This window comes from Venturia canescens, chromosome 7 (genome assembly GCF_019457755.1).
Source record: "Venturia canescens isolate UGA chromosome 7, ASM1945775v1, whole genome shotgun sequence".
Classification (NCBI taxonomy): Eukaryota; Metazoa; Arthropoda; class Insecta; order Hymenoptera; family Ichneumonidae; genus Venturia; species Venturia canescens.
The window spans coordinates 10,087,458-10,107,676 of record NC_057427.1 but is presented as its reverse complement, the minus strand read 5'-3'; the positions used below and the strand labels follow the sequence as shown (position 1 = coordinate 10,107,676).

Genomic DNA, 20,219 nt, shown 5'->3' with positions numbered 1-20,219 from the left:
CTCTTTCTGTTACTGGCCCTTGCCTCGATACTATTTTTCACTAATTACCAAAATTTTATAAATACTCATTCATGTGCAAATTTTGTAATAATAATAACATCGAGTGCGAGGACTTCCCTATCGGCTTATCTATATAGTTGCGTCAAAAAAAGGAATCTCAGAAATTAAAGAAAAAAAATGTATATTGACAAGGAGCGAATCATTATTTTTTATTAAATTTCAACTTTAATATTCGTTATGTTGTGTTTTCGTGTCTTTTATCGATTCGCACGATCTTAAGTTCTTTTATTTTGTAATTTAGATGACCGATCAGTTGCTTCAGCGAGATTGAATTTACTGTTAAAATTATGAAATAACTGTTAAAGCTACAATAATTGATAAAATTATGACCGCTACCAATTTTTATTGGTTTCTATTTTATTTGTTTATCGATTGATTGAAAAAAATTAAATCGTAAAAAAAGATTATTTTAGTCATTCAGGATAAAGTAGGATTCCACGTGTCGTATTTCGTGCCCCGTTTTCTCAATGCACTGGAATGTACAATGCGTAGCGATAACGGCACGCTCGCGTTCCGCGCCAGTCCTCGCCCTACGCCCGCCGGGCGGTGAGTGAAGCGAAAAGCGAAACGTGTTCTCCCCCTCCCGGTGCGCGCCAAGCGGGCCGAGCGACGTGAGTACGTGAGTAAAGCGAATCATGTTGCGCCTGCGCCTCTCCCCTCTCTCGAGCTCCGCCCGGTGTCCGCCCGTCTTCCCTCTCTCCCGCTGGCTGACCGAACGCCTCTATCCCCACTCTGCTCTGCTACTACGCTATAGCGAATAGTCCAAACACGACCAAGCGTAAACGCGTGAAGGTGAAAACGTAAACACGTGAAGAACGAAAACAAACTGAACGAATTATCCAAAATCCATTCTTAAATATTCACCGATTAATTGCCATAATTATCAATACACAAAATTGTATGTACCGAACCGTTGAATAAATTATGATCATCCATTAAAATTATACATTATTTGTGGCGCTCTAATATTTATATATTAAGGTATTTTTATCAAATTTTAATTAATATTTTTTTATTTGCGACATGACGATTAGGAATTTGCGCCGTGCAAATAGTTCCCATAGTTCATCTTTTGTTGTTCACAGAGAGATTAATAACAACTTTTATCGTTTTGAATCTCGGCGTACACATTCGTTGAACAAAGAGACGCGTTATCATAGTTATGGTCGTTTTCTCCGATGCGGTTCAAACTCAGTTCAATTTTTTTCATGTAGTTTTGAGATAGCATGAACCGAGTTTAAACTCAGATCAACGTTGGAGAAAACGGGCATTAAACGCAAAATTCGTGCTCCGCTAGACAAAAATTCCGACAGATATACATATAATGTTATATTATATATATATGGATGTACATATGTTCAAAAATGTTTCTTGGTAAACAAAAGTGAATGTTAAATAAATATATTCGATTCATCAAGTCACATGTGTATATATACAAACTGTTAGTGCATGACTGATGTACATATATGTGAATATTTATTATTCCCGTAATAAAAATCCAACGTGATTTTCTTTAATCGTACTAATTCATATTCAAGTGCTCATGCAGCACTTCAATATTTGAATTAGCAAGTGATCAGCACTGCTGACTCCAAAAAAAATACAACCCGACGCTCTATCTGTACTAAATTCATTAATACTTATAACGAATGGTAAAACAGAAACATATTTTCTATCAGTATCATGCCTCTCTATGAATCTTCGTGTTCAAGCCCAGTGATGCCAATGCAAAACTTCAATGGGGAATATGCACGGTGGGTAATATGCGCCATACCCAACATAGAACACACAGAATGAAGAGTGATCATGGCGATCCCACACGATCATTTTGGCAACGCAAAAAAATCACGGAAAAGCGGGAATTGTGTAAAAATTCGAAATATGTCGTCAACAGTTTGTTCAACACCAAGTTGGTGAATACACGCCCCTCGTTTATTTGATAATGTATAAAATGTTAATCATCAATCCTGCGTGAATATTGAATCGTGACCAATTTTTAGATTTTTAACTGCAATGGTTTGTCCGTGAGAACGGTTTGAAAAACGCTATGACTGTGGCTTTTCTTTTACACTCTCGCTTTTTTTCTTTTAATACTTGGCGTCGAGCCGCTGCCGCGTCTCTTGATTAAAATATACTCGTTTAACTTGAGGATATCTATACTCGCTAGTATATAGTTACAAGAATTGGAAAAAGTTCGAAAAGTCAAAAAAACGCTCCCCAAGTTTGAATATCAAATTAAACTGAGGCTATCACGTGATCTCGATGCGAACGCCTTTCAATGGCGGTCATAAAAAGCTTGTTTCGGACGAAATGAGGTTACCTTCTCTGTGGCTGTGGCACACTCCCGTTTCACCGTGCACGCCGGGTCGCGAGTTACGTTACGATTCCTTTCATGCGCACGTTTAATTGTTCGATATCATCACGAAATAATCAATTTATTGCATAAAAATATAGTGTCGGAAGTTTTCGTAATAAAAATTATTGAAAAATGGCTCAAAGCAAGTTTAACGATCTAGCAGGACAATTCGGGAAAGCACCAAAAGGCCTTAACGCAGGTCTGAAGTTTCTCGCAGTGGCCGGTGCGGCTGCTTATGGTGTCTCACAGTCTATGTACACAGGTTAATTTCCAGAGAATCGTATTCATTATGTTAATTTCTCAAAGCTATATTGTATCAAGTTTGTCTCCAAATCCTTTTAAAATGTGCACGAACACTTGCTGATTCCCGAAATCCTTTACTATCTCCATTTCCTTAAGCAGACGATAAAAAGTAGACGTACGCTTGAAAAAAAATCTTCAGATTCGATTCTCTCCAACAAACATTGAAACCACTCGCGTGTCTCGTGTTACGTAATTGTCGAATTATTATCCATGGTTACTCATTATTTTTTAAGTAATGCAATTCCCTATTTCATTTCATCATCGATGAGGGCAATGGCGTCGTAATGTCGGAACTGAAAAAAGACGAATCGAATCGAATATTTTTTAATCCGATGCGATGTAAATTTCTCAAGTTATAATGGCATGGAATTTTTATTTCCAAATATCCAGTCGATGGAGGCCACAGAGCAATTATTTTTTCACGACTTGGTGGAATTCAGAAAGACATAATGACGGAAGGTCTCCATTTCCGTTTGCCTTGGTTCCAATATCCCATTATTTATGACATCAGAAGCAGACCCAAAAAGATATCTTCACCGACCGGTTCCAAAGATCTCCAAATGGTCAACATTTCTCTCAGAGTTTTGTCACGGCCAGATGCGAGTGCGCTACCAATCATGTATCGTCAATTGGGATTAGATTATGATGAAAAAGTGAGCAGTAAAAAGTTCATGTACCAAAAAAATAAGCATAAAAGTTCATGATTTTCATCTTCATTTTTTTTCATTTTTTCTCCAGGTACTTCCAAGCATTTGTAATGAGGTCTTGAAATCCGTAGTTGCAAAATTCAATGCCTCACAATTGATAACAATGCGTCAACAAGTTTCAAACATGGTGAGAAAAGAATTGACCGAACGAGCCAAAGACTTCAATATTGTTCTCGATGATGTTTCTATTGTCGAATTGAGCTTTGGTAAAGAATACACAGCTGCAGTGGAGGCCAAACAAGTTGCCCAACAAGAAGCACAGCGGGCTGCCTTCGTTGTAGAACGAGCGAAACAGGAGAAGCAACAAAAAATTGTACAAGCGGAGGGAGAAGCAGAAGCAGCACGGATGATATCCTTTTTATAAATCAAAAAGTAGAAAAAAACCTTAATTATTATTGTATTCTGCTTTGAATTGACATGAAGTTACACAGTCCATATCCATGGATATAAAAATATTTCTCCTTGACCACTAATGCACTTGGGTATAGCGGTCAGTCAGAATCCTGGTTACTTGAAGCTGAGAAAAATTCGTGCTGCTCAGAGCATTTCTCGCACGGTAATATATATTAAAAAACAGAAGTTTGCATCGCCGAAGTGTTGATTCTGCATCAATATTCCTAGAGAGTTTTGGATTCATTTTCAACTTTTTTTTCTTACGGCTTATTGAGCGATGCAAACTATTGAATTTTAATCTTTCCACAGATCGCCAATTCTCAGAACAGAGTTTACCTCAACGGCAACAGTCTGATGCTGAACATACAGGAGTTGGGCTTCGACGATTATGCTGAGAAGTTGAAAAGTAAGAAGTAAACGAGAATCGTTGGATTAAAATGCTGAGAAAAAAAAGAATGAAAACAAGAACAGGAAAAAAAGGCATTGAAACAAAGGGAGAAATGGCTGTTGTGTGAAAGCAGCAAAGCGCGCGTTTATTACTATAACTGTTATTGACTATGTAGATCGAAGAAGCGTCTAATAAGATCAACAATCGAGTTTATTCGTAGATGAGAGAAAGAAAGTGCAAACAACCAGACCCATCGAATCGTTGAAACAATCCAGTCATCATTTTATCCTTCTCCAATCGTTTTCCCCCTGTTATAGATAACACGAAACATGGTTTTTGCGCCTGAGTAATACACGGTTTTGACTTATTGCTGGCATTCTTTTGCAGTATTGAGTGAAAGGATATTTTGAATTTGAATGGATTTAAATGGATTATAAAATACCAATGGCAATGCATCGCACAAAAAAACCATTTTTCTTAAATTCCTAGTTCGTGTTATTTAATAAAAAATATGATAGTAGCGCGCGTGATTTTGTCCCGTTTGAAAATCTTCGACAGCCCGGTTTGTTTTCAGATCGTGATGAGCCAGGCCGGAAAACCTGGAACGAAACGATGGAACAAGCAGTCAAATCCCTCAATGTTGATAATCCCGTGAATGCCCTGAGAAGCGACGATAATTCCTCGTCTTCTTACGTCTATGAAAACGGAACTAATCCCGAAGATCCCGCTCCCAGACTTCTTAACTCGGCAGCTGATGGTGCCAAACTAATTGTTCCCTAAAACGTGAATTTTTAACATAACAAAAAATTATACAAGAAAGCGACACACGAAAAAGATGAAACTTTCCATTTCGCTCAATTATAACGTTGAAAAAACCGATTGACGTTTCGGAATCGTTTTGAAAAATGTTTTGCACAAACGTTCCAAGCCAACTCTTTTGGTTCATTAAAACTTTTTATTTACACAAAAATGCACGTAGTTTAATGTTTTGTTACACAAAAATTAACGTAAATATTTTCAACACTGCGAGCTGACAAAAATGATTTTTTGCATCAGTGTCGTCCCTCAAATCGAACGTGAAGAACGTAAGTGGAAATTATGCACAATGGAGGGGAAAGAAATCATATTTCGCTGATTTATAAGAAAAAAAAACCGAAACTCAAAGTTATAATAAACCAGATTGAGAACAGATAATTTGTGAAGGGTTCAAAGTTCAAGTTCACGAGGGCTTACACCGCGTGAGGAAGTTGTTATCTCATTTGTAACGTAAAACCAACTTTAGGCTTAGAGGGTCCCTGATAAGGGGGCACACATTGTGAATTCAAAACGCTTATTCTGTTTGTCGACGCACTCATTCAGTCTCTGACGAACTGTCCACGAGTTCGTTCGTCAAATATCACGCAAAAGAAAATTTTCAAGAGCCAGTTAACTCGTTAAGGACGAAAAACAATTTTTTACGATTATTTCGTTCAAAAAAATTTCTTTTGAATGGATGCTCTCAAGGAAGGTTGGTTCAGCGAGATAAACGATCTTTGGCCAGGTATCGCGGTCTCTTTGGAGGTCAATAAAGTTCTTTACAAAGAGAAGTCACAGTTCCAAGATATTTTGGTGCTCCAAACGTAAGTTTCGATACCTTGCTGTCGTCGACATGAAAATTCGAATTGTTCTATATTTTCTCACGTTCTATTTACGTTCAACTGATTTTAACTGGATTTGCGAATACTCGAATTCATCGAAAAGGTAAGCTGTCAAAATTCTTCATAGCAACTGTATTTTTTTTCGTAGAAAAGCACATGGCAGAACACTTGTGCTTGATGGAATAATTCAGTGTACGGAAAACGATGAATTCTCGTATCAGGAGATGATAACGTTTCTGCCGCTTTGCAGTCATCCGAATCCGAAGAATGTGAGTACGGATATCCGATTGTGGCGCCCCTAATGTTGCTTCCTTGCAAAATCAGTATAAAAAACGAGTTTTTGAGGTTAAATCAATTCACTAAACTTTTCGATTGGTAATTCAATTTTTCCGCTGACTAAATAAACTTTTTTTGACAATCTGATTTCGCAAATATTCGAGGGCATAACCAAAAAAAAAAAATGTCTGAGATTTATGTAAAAAATTAGAGTTGTCGATTGCCCAATTCGGAGCAACCATCTTGCTCTTTGTCGATTTCACCCCGAGGTCGTTCTATCGATGCACATCTTTATTCGTTCTTCAAGGTTTTAATTGTAGGGGGTGGTGATGGTGGTGTTGCGCGCGAAGTTGCGAAACATCCGAGCGTCGAAAAAATCGTACAGATTGAAATAGACGCGAGTGTTTTAGAAGTATCGCGCAATTATTTACCGTTCATGTCGTCGGGTTTGGATAATCCCAAAGTAACTCTCAAAGTTGGCGACGGTTTTGAATTCATGAAGCAGCATAGCAGCGAATTCGACGTTATCATCACTGACAGTAGCGATCCAGTCGGTGAGCACGATGCAAAATCCCATGATTGATTGTTGCATGTTTCCTGGCAAATATTCAATGCGATGGTTCATGTCTTTTACATTAACGAAAGGAAAATGATTGTGTATTCAAAAAAATAAACAATTCTTAGCACTCCAAACTAAGTTCGCGTTGTTTATGACAAAAAAATTTATTTCGTTAGTCGACAAAAATTTTGTAAACAATATGCATTGAAGAAAATGGCTAGATTTTAATCAACGGAACGATTCCGTAATCGAGAAAGGTGAACATAAAACGCAGAAAATTTTTCAAGTTTTCGAATTTCGTTCAAAAAGAATAACTTTAAAAAAGAATATGTTTCCACACAGAGTCTGTTCGTGTCAGATATAAATCTTGAAAAATATGATAGTTACAAAAACTCAATCTCATGACAATGATGCCTGACCACTTTTTTTAATTTTAATTCGACTTTAGGCCCTGCTGAATGTTTATTCCAAAGGGAATATTTCGATTTGATGCGTACAGCGTTAAAACCGAACGGTCTAATTTGCAGTCAGGCTGGGACAGCTTGGGGGAATCTTAATCACGTTGCACAGACAATGAAGCATTGTCGATCAGCTTTCAACGTTGCAGAATATGGCATAGCTTCAGTGCCGACATATCCGACGGGGCAAATAGGTTTCGTTCTCGGGAGCACGGATGACGTAATTATAAACATTCCAATAATTATTTTTCCGCTCCGAAGAAAAGCCAAATTACCATAACCTCAATTTTTCTGTCTTTTCTTTTCTAGTCAACAAATTTTAAAGAGCCCATGAGAATATTCAGCGAGGAGGAGCTCGAGAAAATGGGAATGTGTTATTACACTGATCGGGTACACAGGGCGGCATTTGTATTGCCAAGGTTCGTTGAAAAAGCTTTGAAGCCATGAAGTTCAATAGCTTTATTCCCGAATCTGTATTCGATGCGGCACCATTGAAAAAACAAAAACAATTTTTGTATATTGATAAATAAAGGTTATTCTTTATGAATCAAATGAATCAGAACGTTCCATTCATATTGCAACATTATCCTGTGGAAGAGGCCAAATTATATTTTTTCCAGTAATTCAGGTTGGGTAGCTTCTTTCGTCTTGATTCATGAAAAAACTCATATTTAATATTGTTATATCGTTTATATATATTCATATTTATATATATATGTATAATAAAATCACGTACATAATACAATAAAAATAAACTTAATGTATAACATTCCACAATATATTTCTCGTTTATCTTTTCGTTAAGGCTTATTTGGCTGTCGAAGAATTTGACAATTGTCTACGTGCATTATATACTTTCTTTTTTCTTACGCTTGTCCAACGATTGTCCAAAAACGACTTGACGTTTCGTAATTGAAGAAAAAACGAAACAAAGTAATTTTTTTGTGTTTTTTTTTGTTTTTCCATTTTTGTTACGCGTTAACGTGCAATATACCGATTTTTATATAGTAATATATTTGTGTATATCGTATATAGAATATGTTGTTATATCGCTTTTATGTTTTATATATATATATATATTCTGTATACATGTATTTATTAAATTATCGCATGCTCAATATCCTTTGAAATATTGAAACGTTTTAATTCCTTCGACGCCATGGCACTCGCGCTTTTGATTTCCTATTCGTGGAAATCGATCGACCGGTGATTTAAAAAATTCCTCGATCGTGTGTACGCGATGTTATGAGAATGTGTGAATATAATGTATGTGTTTTGTATTTTGTTAAAATGAATCATGATTAAGATGCTGCTGGGCACGTTGTCAAACGGGTTTTCTTGCAAAGGAGACACGTCGTCTTCGATAATTAGATGAATCAATCAAAGCAGTTGGATAGAGATCGTTGCACTTTGGAGATTATAAAGATACAAAAGTGAGAATAAATTCGAAGTTGAGGTTAATCGTTGGTAGGGTGGTTTTGTAAAATTTAAAAAAGATATTGTATAAAAAGAATTATTGCACTTTTAGAAAATCAGGTTACCGAAAGTGAATTTTCTTAGTCAACGGTGTTTATCCGTTTTGTTGATAATGCGAGAAGTAAATAAATAAATCGATGAATACTGTCGGTTAGGTGAACACGACAGCACGGTAAGAAAGCTTGAGATTCTATTTCAGAGAAGAGAATATAATTTAATATATTGAATGAAAAGACGAGGTAAAATGATCGGGTAAAAATGATTAATCAATGAGGCGGAAGCTGAAAGCTTTGGGAGCAATGAAAAATTGTACCGCGGAGACCCCCCCGTTGAGGGAAGTCACTTTTTGTCCACGGCACTGGAAAATTAATAAAATTAAATGATATGTCGCTTCTCTTGTTAGTCGTTTTTTGATGCTCGTATTTTATCTTATCGACTCTCAAACTTAAGAAATTAATATTAAGTTAGGCTAAATGAAAATACAGCGAAAAACAACTGAAAAGTTAGAGGCAGCGTGAATAATGCTCGATGTACTCAAAACAGTGTTTAAACGTCAGTTATTATGTTAGATTTTGTGTAAACTAAAATCGTTAATCAGACGGAAACAATTCGTGCCTATCTCTCGTTTCGGAGCAAAGCTTCGTTTCTATTGACTCTTCATTCTTTCTAGCATCAATCGATTTATCAATTGACCAAACGTTTGTTTGTTTTTTTTTCTATCAATGGATGGTTCTAAATAAGATTTTAAAAATTCGTCGGCTCGACGACCAACAAGGCATGACGAATATTGTATAGTTATATAAAATAATGGCCGCTGTAAATTTTTATCTACAATTTCAGCGCTCGAAAAGGCAATTCACGTATTACACGCTAAAAAGGCTAGAAAATTCGAAAGCACATTGTCGTTTTTCTATCTAAGGACACTTTAAATATCTTTCATTTTTTGCTTGTTTCTATATAATTCGCTATTGACGCTCTCGACACAGCAAAAAAAAATATGATTCTTTCTCGTAAAGAATGTTTACCGGAAACTCTGGAGAACGCAATTTCTTTGTGCGTTTGCCGTAACAATTCGAACGAAATGCCGTTCAATTATTCTCTTTCGTATTTTTCCAGACTTATTTTTTTTCTTCAAACCTGAAAGATTTGGTGTTCGATTCGTGACGTTTCGAAGTAGTCATCGTGACAGTTTTCTTTTCCGTTACTTTTTGTAACGTCGATTGTTTGATTGTGCGTTGTTCGAGACTCTCTTTGTTACCGGAGTCAAGAGCCTTGAAAGTGGACATGTCATTGCCGCTCGTGGAGAATTCGTTCTTCTCCATTTTCTCGAAATTCGTACTGCTGCTGCTGCTGCTCGATTTCCCAGGTGCCGAGGTATAAATTTTCGTAGTTATCGTTTCGATTCGTCCGCCCGGTATTACTTTGTTATCGACATTTTTGTACGTTTGGCTTTGTGGAATACCCGCGGTCGCGATGTAAGAACGCGGTGGAGTGTGTTGATCGGAGGATTTTTCACTGCGGAACGTGCTCATCGGCGTGGAAGTGGTGAATCGTTCGTTGACAATCGTCGAGGTTGTTCCTACCGGAGGGAAGTAGCTCGGGTCTAAATTTTCGTTGGATCGTTTTTCGAAACTCGTTTGTTTGTCCTCATGATAGTGTTGCTCTTGAGAAAATTTGCCGAATGAAGATTCGTTGATATTCTTGCGAACTGGAGAACGGGGCATTTGAGGCAGTGGCGGAGGTGGGGGGCCTTGCGAACTTTCGTGAATTTTTTTCACCGAAGACTCAAAACTCTTCTCTCGTTTCAAGAACTCTTCTTGCTGCTGATTCTGCAAGTTTTTTCCGGCATAAATCGGTTCGCGCGAATCTTGATTTTTTCTCAATGGAATTTTACTGCTCGTGGTATCGTAAAGGTCGTTTGTTCTGTCGTTCGTGTCGTAAGATTCTTGATTTATCTTTCGTTCAATGGAGCTGTATTGAGCTGGCGAATTGTCAGTGGGAAAAACCCGGTCGGTTATCGTGTAGGAGTGCATCGTGTCCGAACTCGGATAACGAATCCGCTCGCTCGAGGTATCATTCGAGCCGAATCTCGATCGTTGACTATCCAAAGTTGAATACTGATAATCCGGACTATCGTTGAATTTCCGGGATTCCAATGTTCCGTAGCTACCGTCGCGATATTGATTTTCTTTCATACGCCTTTCCAGAGTACTTTGAGTCGAATGGACTTTTTCAGGACTCACGAGGTTCTCACGGTCGTTCGCTATGTGACCGATTTGGTTACCGGACGACTGTAAATTTTCCAAGGCTTGATTGAATCCTTTTCCACTCGGTTGACGTTCTTCAAAACTTTTGCTCTCCATCCTAATAAGACGAAAAAAAAAACGAAGAACATCAATAAATCAGAAATCAATTAAATTTACAAAATCGGCTTTTTCCGAAGATTACAATTCTGTAAAAAAAAAAATCGTCAAAATTTCAATACAATTGATCTTACTGCTGTTGTTGGGTGTATTTCGCTTGTCTAATCGCAGTCAGCCGTCCCCTGGCTTCTTCAAGTTCTCGTTCGATTCTCAAAACTTCCGATCTCGCGTCAATTTCCTGAGCCATTCCACCGACCATGCGACGATTGAGGACAAGAGATCTTTCTTCTTCTTGTTGAATGGCTTGTTGTGCGGCCCGGACTAAATTGTCAGTTGCTCGTTTCACAGCATTTCCAGCAGCTTGGAGTCTCTTCGTGTTGTCGCTGTCAGGATCGGCTTTGACTTTGCAAGCAACGAGTAGTTGAGCGGTACTGCTCGCAACTTGTTTCGCGCTCGAGATTAATTTTTCTTCGGAGCTGACGCCTTGAACGAGAGCGTTTGCGGATTCGACGAGACTGTGTGTCGCCGCGGCGACTAATCTAGCGGCAGAAATCAAGCCCTCGGACCATTGGCCATCGTCGGATGAGGTCAGAGGCGTTCTCGATACTTTCCCGGTCGCGATGAGCTCGCGCTGAGCCGCGCTTGCTGCTTTGATGAGGGCGGATGTCGCCGCTGCGATTGATTTTGCAGCCTCAAGAATCATCTCGTCGAAGTTCATGTCCTCGCTCGTTTCCTAAAAAGCAAAAACAGAATGAGAAATAAATATAAAGTGCCAGGCATACAAGAGTTTTCAAATTTTTCTTACAAATAATTAATTCTGTCTGTCATCGTACCGACATCTCTGACAAACCGATGGTTGTCCTCGCCACCGTAATAATATGTTTGATTCCTGGTCGATCGTGTAGAAAAACAACCAAGAATATCAAACATATCTCACGGTAGAAAGAAATTGTTTATTACCGGCGAAATCCTTCGGACGAATTTGTAGTGAACTGTCTGAAAACATGTGGCGGTTCGAAAAATGGCAGGAAATTATTTTCGCTGCCAAGCTCAAATGTTGCATAATTTTGTCTCACCTGAATACTTCTCCGTGGTCGAAGACTGGCGAGTTTTTTGGCAGCAGCATCGATACTGGCAGCAGCGCCGAGCAGTTCATTTTCAGCGATGACAGTAGGATCGTCAGGATCGACCCAATCGTTGCCTTTGAGTAGTTCGGCGACGGCGACGAGCTCCGTTACGCTCTGGGCGATTTTTCGTGAAATTATTGGCAGCGTGTGTTTCGCATCGCTGGATCGAGATGATATTTGCAAAACGGATTGTAAGAGTTCACGATAATTCATCGCGACGTCGTGACCAGCTTGTAAAGTACGATCTCGTAGCTCTGTCGTTTCAGCGCAATTGTAAGCCGCAGATTTACAAATAGCGAGCATATCGCTGATGGATTTTCGGCCCAAATTCGCTGCAGCGATAATATCGTCCTGTTTGCAGCTGTTCCCAGCTGCAACAGCTTTTGCAGTTGCTGTCGTTATGCCTTTTGTACACCGAACAAGATCCTCCGGTGTTACGACAATTTTGTGACTGTCCGGGGTATTCAGAGCCCGAATTTCTTGGCCGATAGCCTCGATCGTCGATTCCAAAGCCCTTGTGCCCCGCGTGTGTTCGTCCTCGACCGCTTTTACGGTTTTCAACAACGAGGTCACGTTCGTCACCATTACCTGTCGAAAAAAATCAAATATTTATCATACATGAAGTGAGAAACCGTATTGTTCATAGAAAAACAAAGATTATCAACCAAATCTGCGTTAAGAGGCTTGATTAGTGCTTCAACAATAAAAATTGCACTGTTATCGTCAATTTTTTATTTTATTTTGACTTCAAATGCAATTTTACACGAGGATTTTCGTCGGTTAGAGAGCGTTAACTTCCTGGTCTTTTGAAACGTCGATGATGGAAAAGCCCTCCAAAATATTTCGTGCTCGCTTACATTTGTTAGTGTTTCCGCATCGTATTTGAATTCTTGGAATGTGTAAATATAAAATGTGTGTTGGCTATTTTCTTTCAAATGTCCACAAAAAGTTAACCAACGCATTAATCAATCTACTATTTTTAATGAATAAAACGAGCTTGTCAGTCACTATTGGCCTTGCGATTTTCCTCTACGATTAGTTGTTACGTTTGTCAAAAACAAATGTGTTAAAACATCACACTGCTAACGAATAAGTACGTACCTAAGGAAACGATATTTAAACTTCTATCGAATTGATAATTATGATTTTTTTTTCTCATTTTATATTGATTATTTATCTGTGAGACGAAAAAACACACGGTCACATTAGAATGTAGCGTAACTTGGTGGTAGTGATTATATTTATTAAGGTTCCGTTATTTCACCGTGTGACAGTGAAAACTATTTCAATATTTGGTTGTTGTAACTCGAAAGACGCGAAACAGGGAGTCGATGGTGCAGTTTTGTGATTATTTATTATGTACGAGTATAAAATATATCAAAATGAATGTTCGTATAAAAAAAACACACACACAGTGCAGTGAAAAGATCGGAATACGAATTCGCTTCGCTGATAAAGCAAAAAAAGACACGATAAAATATGGAATTGCGAAAAGCAAAATCGAGTACGAATTTGCTTTTGTTATAATGAAATACAAAGATATAGGATTTAAAAAAAAAGAAGCGACAGAATGTTTGTCGATAGCAAGTTCGTAGAGGAAAAAACTACATTTGAAACAAAAGAAGATCGGAGTTGCGATGAGTGGTCTGATTGCTCTCGTTGGCGGAGAGAAGTCGTATGAGTTCCTCTTCCTGATCAGAGACGAACCATTCCGATTCGGATCCACCGGTATCGCTCAGCGGCATAATCTGCTGTTGCACATGTTGCTCAACGACCTAAGTTTGTTGTTTTCATTTTTGTATCCCACCGTGGAAACAACAACGAAAAACAAACACAAACAAATTCCCAAAAAACGCAATGAACCAAAATCGTAAACGACAGTACCGTATCAAAGTCCACCAAAATTTTATCCTTTTTATCACTATTATTAATATTATTCCGCATTTATAACTAACTACCAAAGAAAAAAGACCTTGTGCATTCGGTAAATAAGAAGTAGACATTAAAGGTGTCAACACATTGGTGAACAATCGTAGCCACTTGCAACACACAGTAGGACGAGAAAAATAAAACATCTTGATTTCTTGCTGGGATAAAAATCATAATAACAGAGTTTTTAACAGAAAATATAAATAATAGAAGACGATAATAAATACGAATAGAAATATCGAGGTGGACTTTAATATCCTGCCGACGAATTTTGTTTCGTCACTTCAGTGGGTTTCAAATTCGTCTGATTTGTTTCTCTTAAGACGTTCACTTTTCTCGATTTCATCTTTGTTCTTCTTCATTTGAAATTTTGTTTTTAGTAAGGCCTAATTCGTTAGCGATGAATCCTCGTGTCAATTAAAGTCCACCCAAGGGAAAAAAAAGTACAAAAAACAGTTGTCGGTTTAATCGTTAAGCCACAAAGAAAAGGGATTCGAATCTCGCGCGAGTTCCTGGCGCACGTTGAATTTCAACATCGGTTAGAAAATGTAGGATTAATTCAATTGGAACGAGCTCGAGTTAAATCAAACAAATATTTTGAAGGTTCACAAATTCTGTGTGTTAAGAAACACGTGCCAAACATCCTGGATTAATCGAATCTCACAAAAATTCAAAAAACTTGTTAACGATAGCAGTGAACCTACTAAAATTTTTTTATTAGATTTTTAACGATTGAATCTTTTGTCGCCTCTCAAGCCCGCAGCGTATGATTATGATTAATCTTTGTTATTCTCGAGTAAATAGCGCCAGCGGATTACGTATCGCACTGCGAAGCTTCGATAGCAACATAAAGATCATTAAAATTGAGTAGAAATAAGGAATAATAAGAAAAATACTGACTTTGGCAGAGTCCTTGAGATGAGCCATGCTTGGATCGTTGATGGGTTTGCCGCTGGCCGCTTTAGTGGCGTGGATGAGATCGCCGAGAGCAGAAGCGACGTCCTTGACAGCGTTGATGAGCATGACTTGGGCTTCGGAATTTTGACTGCCGAGACTGGCGGCGCCGTATTTGACAACCTCAGCCAATTGCACGATAGTCGAAACGGCGTTTTGAGCGGCAACTGCTAGCTGCTCCTGTGATGATGCTGCACCGGCGACTAATGTTTTAGTATCTTCGACCAGAGCTTTTGCTGTTTTCAAGATATTTTCACGATGATCCGCGAACGTATCGCCCTCGTTTTCCGCGTGAAGCGTTCCCGCCGTTGCAAACATTATAGTCGTATCGAGATCGCCGATTATTCCGGAAACTGTACTCGCCGCGTTTATACATGCCTGGGTACCCCGAGAACCGGCTTGAAGCGCCGCCAGTACTTGAGACACTTTTTCCGTTACGATTTTACCGTTTTCGGCAACTTCCCGCTGCGCGTAAACGTCACCAGGCGACAATTGACATACTCCCGCTGCACGGACAATGTCCGCACATGCGCGTCCCAGTTCTTGGACACCCGAACGCAATCGCGATGAGACATCGGCGTTCGATGCCGCCGCTGATGCACCGGATGTGTCCCGAGCCAGTTGCGTATATTTGTGGGAAATGTCCACCGCCAGCGGACCCAACCTGCCTACGTCCGTGCTTGACTTTGTTGACTGTTGAATTCATCAAATTATACGAATCAGTACATTTGTCAAGAGGATTTTCGAAACGTCGAGCGAAATCGCACGTTTTTTGAATTCGAATATTATTGATTGAAATTTTTGAAATTTCGTTGTTTCATGAGAATCAGAAAAAAAAATGTACTATTGTAAATTATTTGGGATTTTTGAGAATTTTAAACTACTGGAAGTTGTATAAAATGCGTGATTAAAACTAACCATTTCTTGAGCGAGGCGAGCTATTTCCTTAGCAGCCTCGACCATTCTCGTTTGATATTCGACGAAAGAGTCGACGGTATCGACGGTCGAGGAGCGATGTTCTTCGAGTCGCATAGTAGCTCGGGAAATGGTTTCGATCAAGCCAGTGACGATACCGTTCGAGGTAGAAATGCTTTCGAGAGTATTTTGCAGTTCTCTGATGGTGTCTTTGGTCGATTCAACGGTTTCGTCAATTTCGGCATGAAGAGCTGCGGCCTCAGGATTTCCGCCGGCTTCTTTCGTTACGTAAATCAGTTGGAGAGCCGATTCAGTGACAGTCTTGGTCTGGTCGAGGAGAACAGCTTGCTGTTTCGAGTGTACCATGTTCGAAGCTGCTCCGATTGCACCGGAAACGAGTGGTTCGGTACAGTGTGCGATATCATTTACAACCGAAGCGATACTGTCGGGTTCGTATTTCGCAGCGACGCGTAACGGCTCCAATTTTTCTCTCAACTCGCTGACGCTGCGATCCATTTGATCGATGAAACCTTGAGAAGAATTTTCTTTTCTTGGCATAAGAGATTGCGAAACAGCGCTCAAGCTCGCCGAATCGAGTTCGCGAATTCTGGCGACTAATTTTTCAATCGCTGCGTCACATTCCTCTTGACCAGGAGTCTTGTCTCTGATCGATGCTACAAGAGTCTTTATCGACTCGCTCACGTTCTTACTGTGATGCGCTAATAGTTGCCAGGTCGGCTCATCCTTTGGACTAGCTGCTAAACTTTTGGCTGTTTCTACCATTGCACAAGCACCGTCGATAACAGCTTTGCCGGCCCCGCTCATCGGCTCCTCTCTAATCTCCTCCGTTTCGTGAGTCTCTTCTCGAACCTGAAAAAACAATCAATCGTGAGAAAAAGCAAAGATTTTGGTAATTGAAAATGAAATATTGAAAGAGCATTTCCTCACCTCGATGACTTCGGTCTTAGTCTCGAGTATGGAGAATTCTTTGGTGCTGCAGCCAGCGAATTCGCAAAGATTATCAACAGCTTCGAGCAAAGGTCTGGTAGCCGTGGAGCAGCGTTCTCTGTTGTTTTCGGAATAATCGCGATCGAGACTCTTGATTTCTTTGACGAGATTGGCAGTGGAATTGGCCACGTCTTTAGCAGATTGTACGAAGTGTCGTTTGGAAACTGGATCGTTTGTTTTGCTGGAAGCTGATCGACAAGCGTTGCAAAGGGCGCTCGTATGTTTAGCGATCATGGTGGCAGCTTCGAGGACTTGTTGCTTGGTGCTCGAGGGATTCCTGAGATTGCCGCAGCCCTCGTGAATGGCTTGTGCGGCGCGTACGAACTGGCTTTTGTCGATGACGTAAGTTTCGGTTATCTCGGTTACGACTTTGCGGCGAAGGGAAGGAGTCGACGCGGCGTTTGTCGCGTTACGAAGATTGATCGCAGCGTCTCGGAGTTGATCCTGCATTCGTGGATCCTGAGGGCTACTGGCGCATTGGCGTGCGGCTTCGACCATTTTGGCGGTTGCGTCTGCGAGTTTTTTCGCGGCTGCTAACAATTTTCTCAATTGTTCGGTATCGGTTTGCCGCTCGGCTTCTCCCTTGATGCTCTGGATCAATTGTGCAGTTGCTTGACCGACGATTTTAGCTTGTCGTACCATTTCACCGGCGTCGCCGCTGCTGGCGAACAAACGATCGGTCGCGCTCATAATGGTCTCGACCGCGATCTCCTGAACGGTCGTCGTCGCTCGCTCGCCGCTCCTTGTCGCCGTTCTGATGTGGTTCAACAAATCGTTCAAAGTGCGACTCACTTCGGCAGCTGCGAGGCTCAATTCCTTCAATAAATTCTCATCGGAGCAAGTCTCGTTACAAACGTCGACCAAACCTTCGACCGCTTTCGTAACTTCCCTCACCGCGTTCATTAACTGCGTCTGACAAGCTGGCGATTGGAGCGTCGGCGCAACGACCTTCGCACATGCTACCAGTTGCGAGGTCGCTAATGCACACTGCGTCGCTGCTGATATCACCCGATTTTGCGTCTGCGAATCCTCGCAAGTCGCTGCTATATTACGAGCCTTCAATACCAAAGCCGCTGTTGTATTCGCCACTGCTTTTGCCAACGCCAATAACATGTCTTGCAACTCTCTATTCGTCTCGTTCTCCTCACCGATTGTCGTCAAAACCTGGTGCGATGCCTCACCGACCCTCGATGCTGCGTTCAAAAGATTTTGCCGCGGCTGCAAAAATTCCAAAATCAAACATGTAAGTAATCGCAATCATTGCAACGAGAATCTTGTTTGTCGAAACATCTCTCCTGCTCTCCTCGCCCATTAGCTCCATTATTCAAGACAATTTTTTTCTTCGAAACTTTCGTTTTTCTATCTACATCGTGCTATAAGTTTCTATAGATAAGCGAACTATCTACGCCTGCTAATTAGTGCTTACGTATTGTCCGTACAGCGTTGAAGTTATATAGAACGGCTGCAGGTAACGAAAAAAATTTACAAGGAGTTGAATAAATTTGCAGGGATAATTATCATTCTTAAATATGCAAAAGGATTCAGTTTTGATGGTTTGTAGGGATCAAAACGTCGAGTGTTTGGAAAAAAACGGATCCAACAAGTAGAAGGGAACTTGAAAGATGATGGAAATAATTGAGCAAATTTTTACCTCTTTGGTTTCGGGCTCTGTCGCTTTCAGTAAATCGGAGAAGGCGGTGCACAATTTCCTAGCAGCGTCAAGGAGTCTCAGACCGGAAGTGTCGTCTTCCATGAGAGCAGCAATCATTCTTACGCCTTTCGTCATTTCCGGTAAATTGGTAGCAATCGTTGTAATGGCAGCACCAACTGCGGTGTGATCGACATCGTCGGCGGGACCGGAAGTTAGCGTAACGACTTGAGCCGTTGCCGCGTTCATTTCGGCTATTTGGGAGCCGACATTTTGCTTGTGTGTGTCCATCGTCTGTTCTATCCATCTCAAAGACGCTGGATCACTTCCCAACTCGGGAAGCTGCGCTTTCGTCGTCAGCTCGACCTCGGACATGTGAATTATCTCGTGACCGGCCGTTATTCTCGACAGTAAAGCTCTCTGTGGTTCCGTCAACACCGAAGTCACTCTTGTCTGCTGCACCTGATATTTTCATTCGTTCAAATTATTTTCATTCTTTATTCTTACAATTATTCAAATTTGACACGGAAATAATCACGTTTAAAAATAGGAAATGTGAGAATCGTGTTTATGGCTAACAACGTCTTTTATATTGAGTGACTCGTCAGGATCGCTGTTTCCGTGATTTTGAAGGTTCAAATATTCGGAGTGAAACAATTCATCGAAGAAGAAATCAACAAAATTCGTCACCAATCAACGCGCAATCCCAATCGACGAAGACTTTTCCGGTCATTAAAAGGTCGTGCACTATGATTCGAACACCTCGGCACAAATTTTAGCACCATCAAGGTTGGCAATAATTTTGAAAAGTATAGGAATAGAAAGATCGAAAGAAATGAGACGAGAGAAAAGAAAAAAGCACAATTTCGTTTGGTTTCTGGTCACTTGAAATTTTGTACCTACTCTGTGTCCGCAATAGAAGGCGCCTAGCATGAAAACAAAATTCGAATATTCGTCAATAATCTGGTAAATTTTCAATTCTTTTGTTGTATTTCGAAAATGGTATTAATCATTTTGTTTTAGGTTTTTTTTGGCAATTTTGTGCTTTAAGCCTAGACACACGGTGAGTACGACATACAACTGTGTGAAAGTGGAGGAGAGGAAAAAATGTCACGTTTTGGTGAGCTAGAAAAACGAATCGGCAAGAATTTCCAATAATTTCTTGCCAATTGTTGGGTTGTTTGGGCTTTGTTTTTTCTTACCATTGGCGGTGCGTGAGCGATGTTGACTTGTCCGCTGACCGTCGTGTACTGAGCTCCCCCCATGTGGCCGGTCCCGTACGGTCTGGCTCCTACAAATCGTCATGCATTCTAGCCTAATTGCCATTTTTTCACACGGGATTTACAGTTTATGTACAATTTCTTTTCAATCATTTGAGTGGCTTATTTGCTTGTTCGCCAAAGACTGCCGAAGCAATAACAGCCAATTTTGCTGGACGACATTCCCGGTCCACTGGATACTTGTTCTTCTCGCACATCGAAAGCCAATTTTGTTTTGCGTTTTTTCAATGAAATATACAAAATAATAATAGAAAAATTGAAGAAAAAAAAAAAAACAATTTTAACAATGCGTTTCATCGGTGTGTGTACATTCGAGCGAGTTTCGAAAAATATCTCATTCTAAAAGCATTTTTTTTAGCAGTTTTTGTCTCTTTCGTTTGTT

The 20,219-nt window shown here is 40.0% G+C and overlaps 3 protein-coding genes across 5 annotated transcripts in view; 2 read left to right on the top strand and 1 right to left on the bottom strand.

Moving 5' to 3' along the window:
* The first annotated feature begins 2,382 nt into the window (after positions 1 to 2,382).
* Phb2 (prohibitin 2) lies at positions 2,383 to 5,401 on the top strand. Its single transcript, XM_043425237.1, has 6 exons — positions 2,383 to 2,678; positions 3,110 to 3,372; positions 3,458 to 3,775; positions 3,905 to 3,982; positions 4,129 to 4,225; positions 4,782 to 5,401. Exons 1-6 carry the CDS (start codon positions 2,549 to 2,551, stop codon positions 4,985 to 4,987), a joined length of 1,092 nt encoding a protein of 363 aa, XP_043281172.1. The 5' UTR covers positions 2,383 to 2,548; the 3' UTR covers positions 4,988 to 5,401.
* Positions 5,402 to 5,540: 139 nt separating this feature from the next.
* SpdS (Spermidine Synthase) lies at positions 5,541 to 7,693 on the top strand. Its single transcript, XM_043425238.1, has 5 exons — positions 5,541 to 5,826; positions 5,993 to 6,113; positions 6,428 to 6,674; positions 7,128 to 7,357; positions 7,447 to 7,693. Exons 1-5 carry the CDS (start codon positions 5,696 to 5,698, stop codon positions 7,582 to 7,584), a joined length of 867 nt encoding a protein of 288 aa, XP_043281173.1. The 5' UTR covers positions 5,541 to 5,695; the 3' UTR covers positions 7,585 to 7,693.
* A 114-nt stretch (positions 7,694 to 7,807) lies between these two features.
* rhea (Talin_middle and talin-RS domain-containing protein rhea) overlaps positions 7,808 to 20,219 on the bottom strand; it is a 34,662-nt gene continuing 22,250 nt past the window's right edge. For 2 of the 3 annotated variants that reach the window (XM_043425234.1, XM_043425235.1), the window contains exons 7-15: positions 19,760 to 19,848; positions 18,561 to 19,019; positions 18,336 to 18,371; positions 16,850 to 18,127; positions 15,905 to 16,771; positions 14,933 to 15,679; positions 12,053 to 12,691; positions 11,111 to 11,709; positions 7,808 to 10,977 (exon numbers count right to left, since the gene is read on the bottom strand). In XM_043425234.1, the coding sequence (XP_043281169.1) occupies positions 9,732 to 10,977; positions 11,111 to 11,709; positions 12,053 to 12,691; positions 14,933 to 15,679; positions 15,905 to 16,771; positions 16,850 to 18,127; positions 18,336 to 18,371; positions 18,561 to 19,019; positions 19,760 to 19,848 (5,960 nt within the window). In that variant the 3' untranslated portion in view covers positions 7,808 to 9,731. The remainder of the gene's footprint in view (positions 10,978 to 11,110; positions 11,710 to 12,052; positions 12,692 to 14,932; positions 15,680 to 15,904; positions 16,772 to 16,849; positions 18,128 to 18,335; positions 18,372 to 18,560; positions 19,020 to 19,759; positions 19,849 to 20,219) is intronic. The other variant, XM_043425236.1, reaches the window with a different exon arrangement.

Excerpts from the sequence above, each read along its gene's own strand:
- SpdS (XM_043425238.1), top strand. The coding sequence starts at position 5,696 with ATGGATGCTCTCAAGGAAGGTTGGTTCAGCGAGATAAACGATCTTTGG. Across the intron at positions 6,114-6,427 it reads GTCATCCGAATCCGAAGAAT|GTTTTAATTGTAGGGGGTGG; the intron begins GTGAGTACGGAT and ends TCGTTCTTCAAG. Across the intron at positions 6,675-7,127 it reads TGACAGTAGCGATCCAGTCG|GCCCTGCTGAATGTTTATTC; the intron begins GTGAGCACGATG and ends ATTCGACTTTAG.
- Phb2 (XM_043425237.1), top strand. The coding sequence starts at position 2,549 with ATGGCTCAAAGCAAGTTTAACGATCTAGCAGGACAATTCGGGAAAGCA. Across the intron at positions 2,679-3,109 it reads CTCACAGTCTATGTACACAG|TCGATGGAGGCCACAGAGCA; the intron begins GTTAATTTCCAG and ends CCAAATATCCAG. Across the intron at positions 3,776-3,904 it reads AAGCAGAAGCAGCACGGATG|TTGGGTATAGCGGTCAGTCA; the intron begins ATATCCTTTTTA and ends CCACTAATGCAC.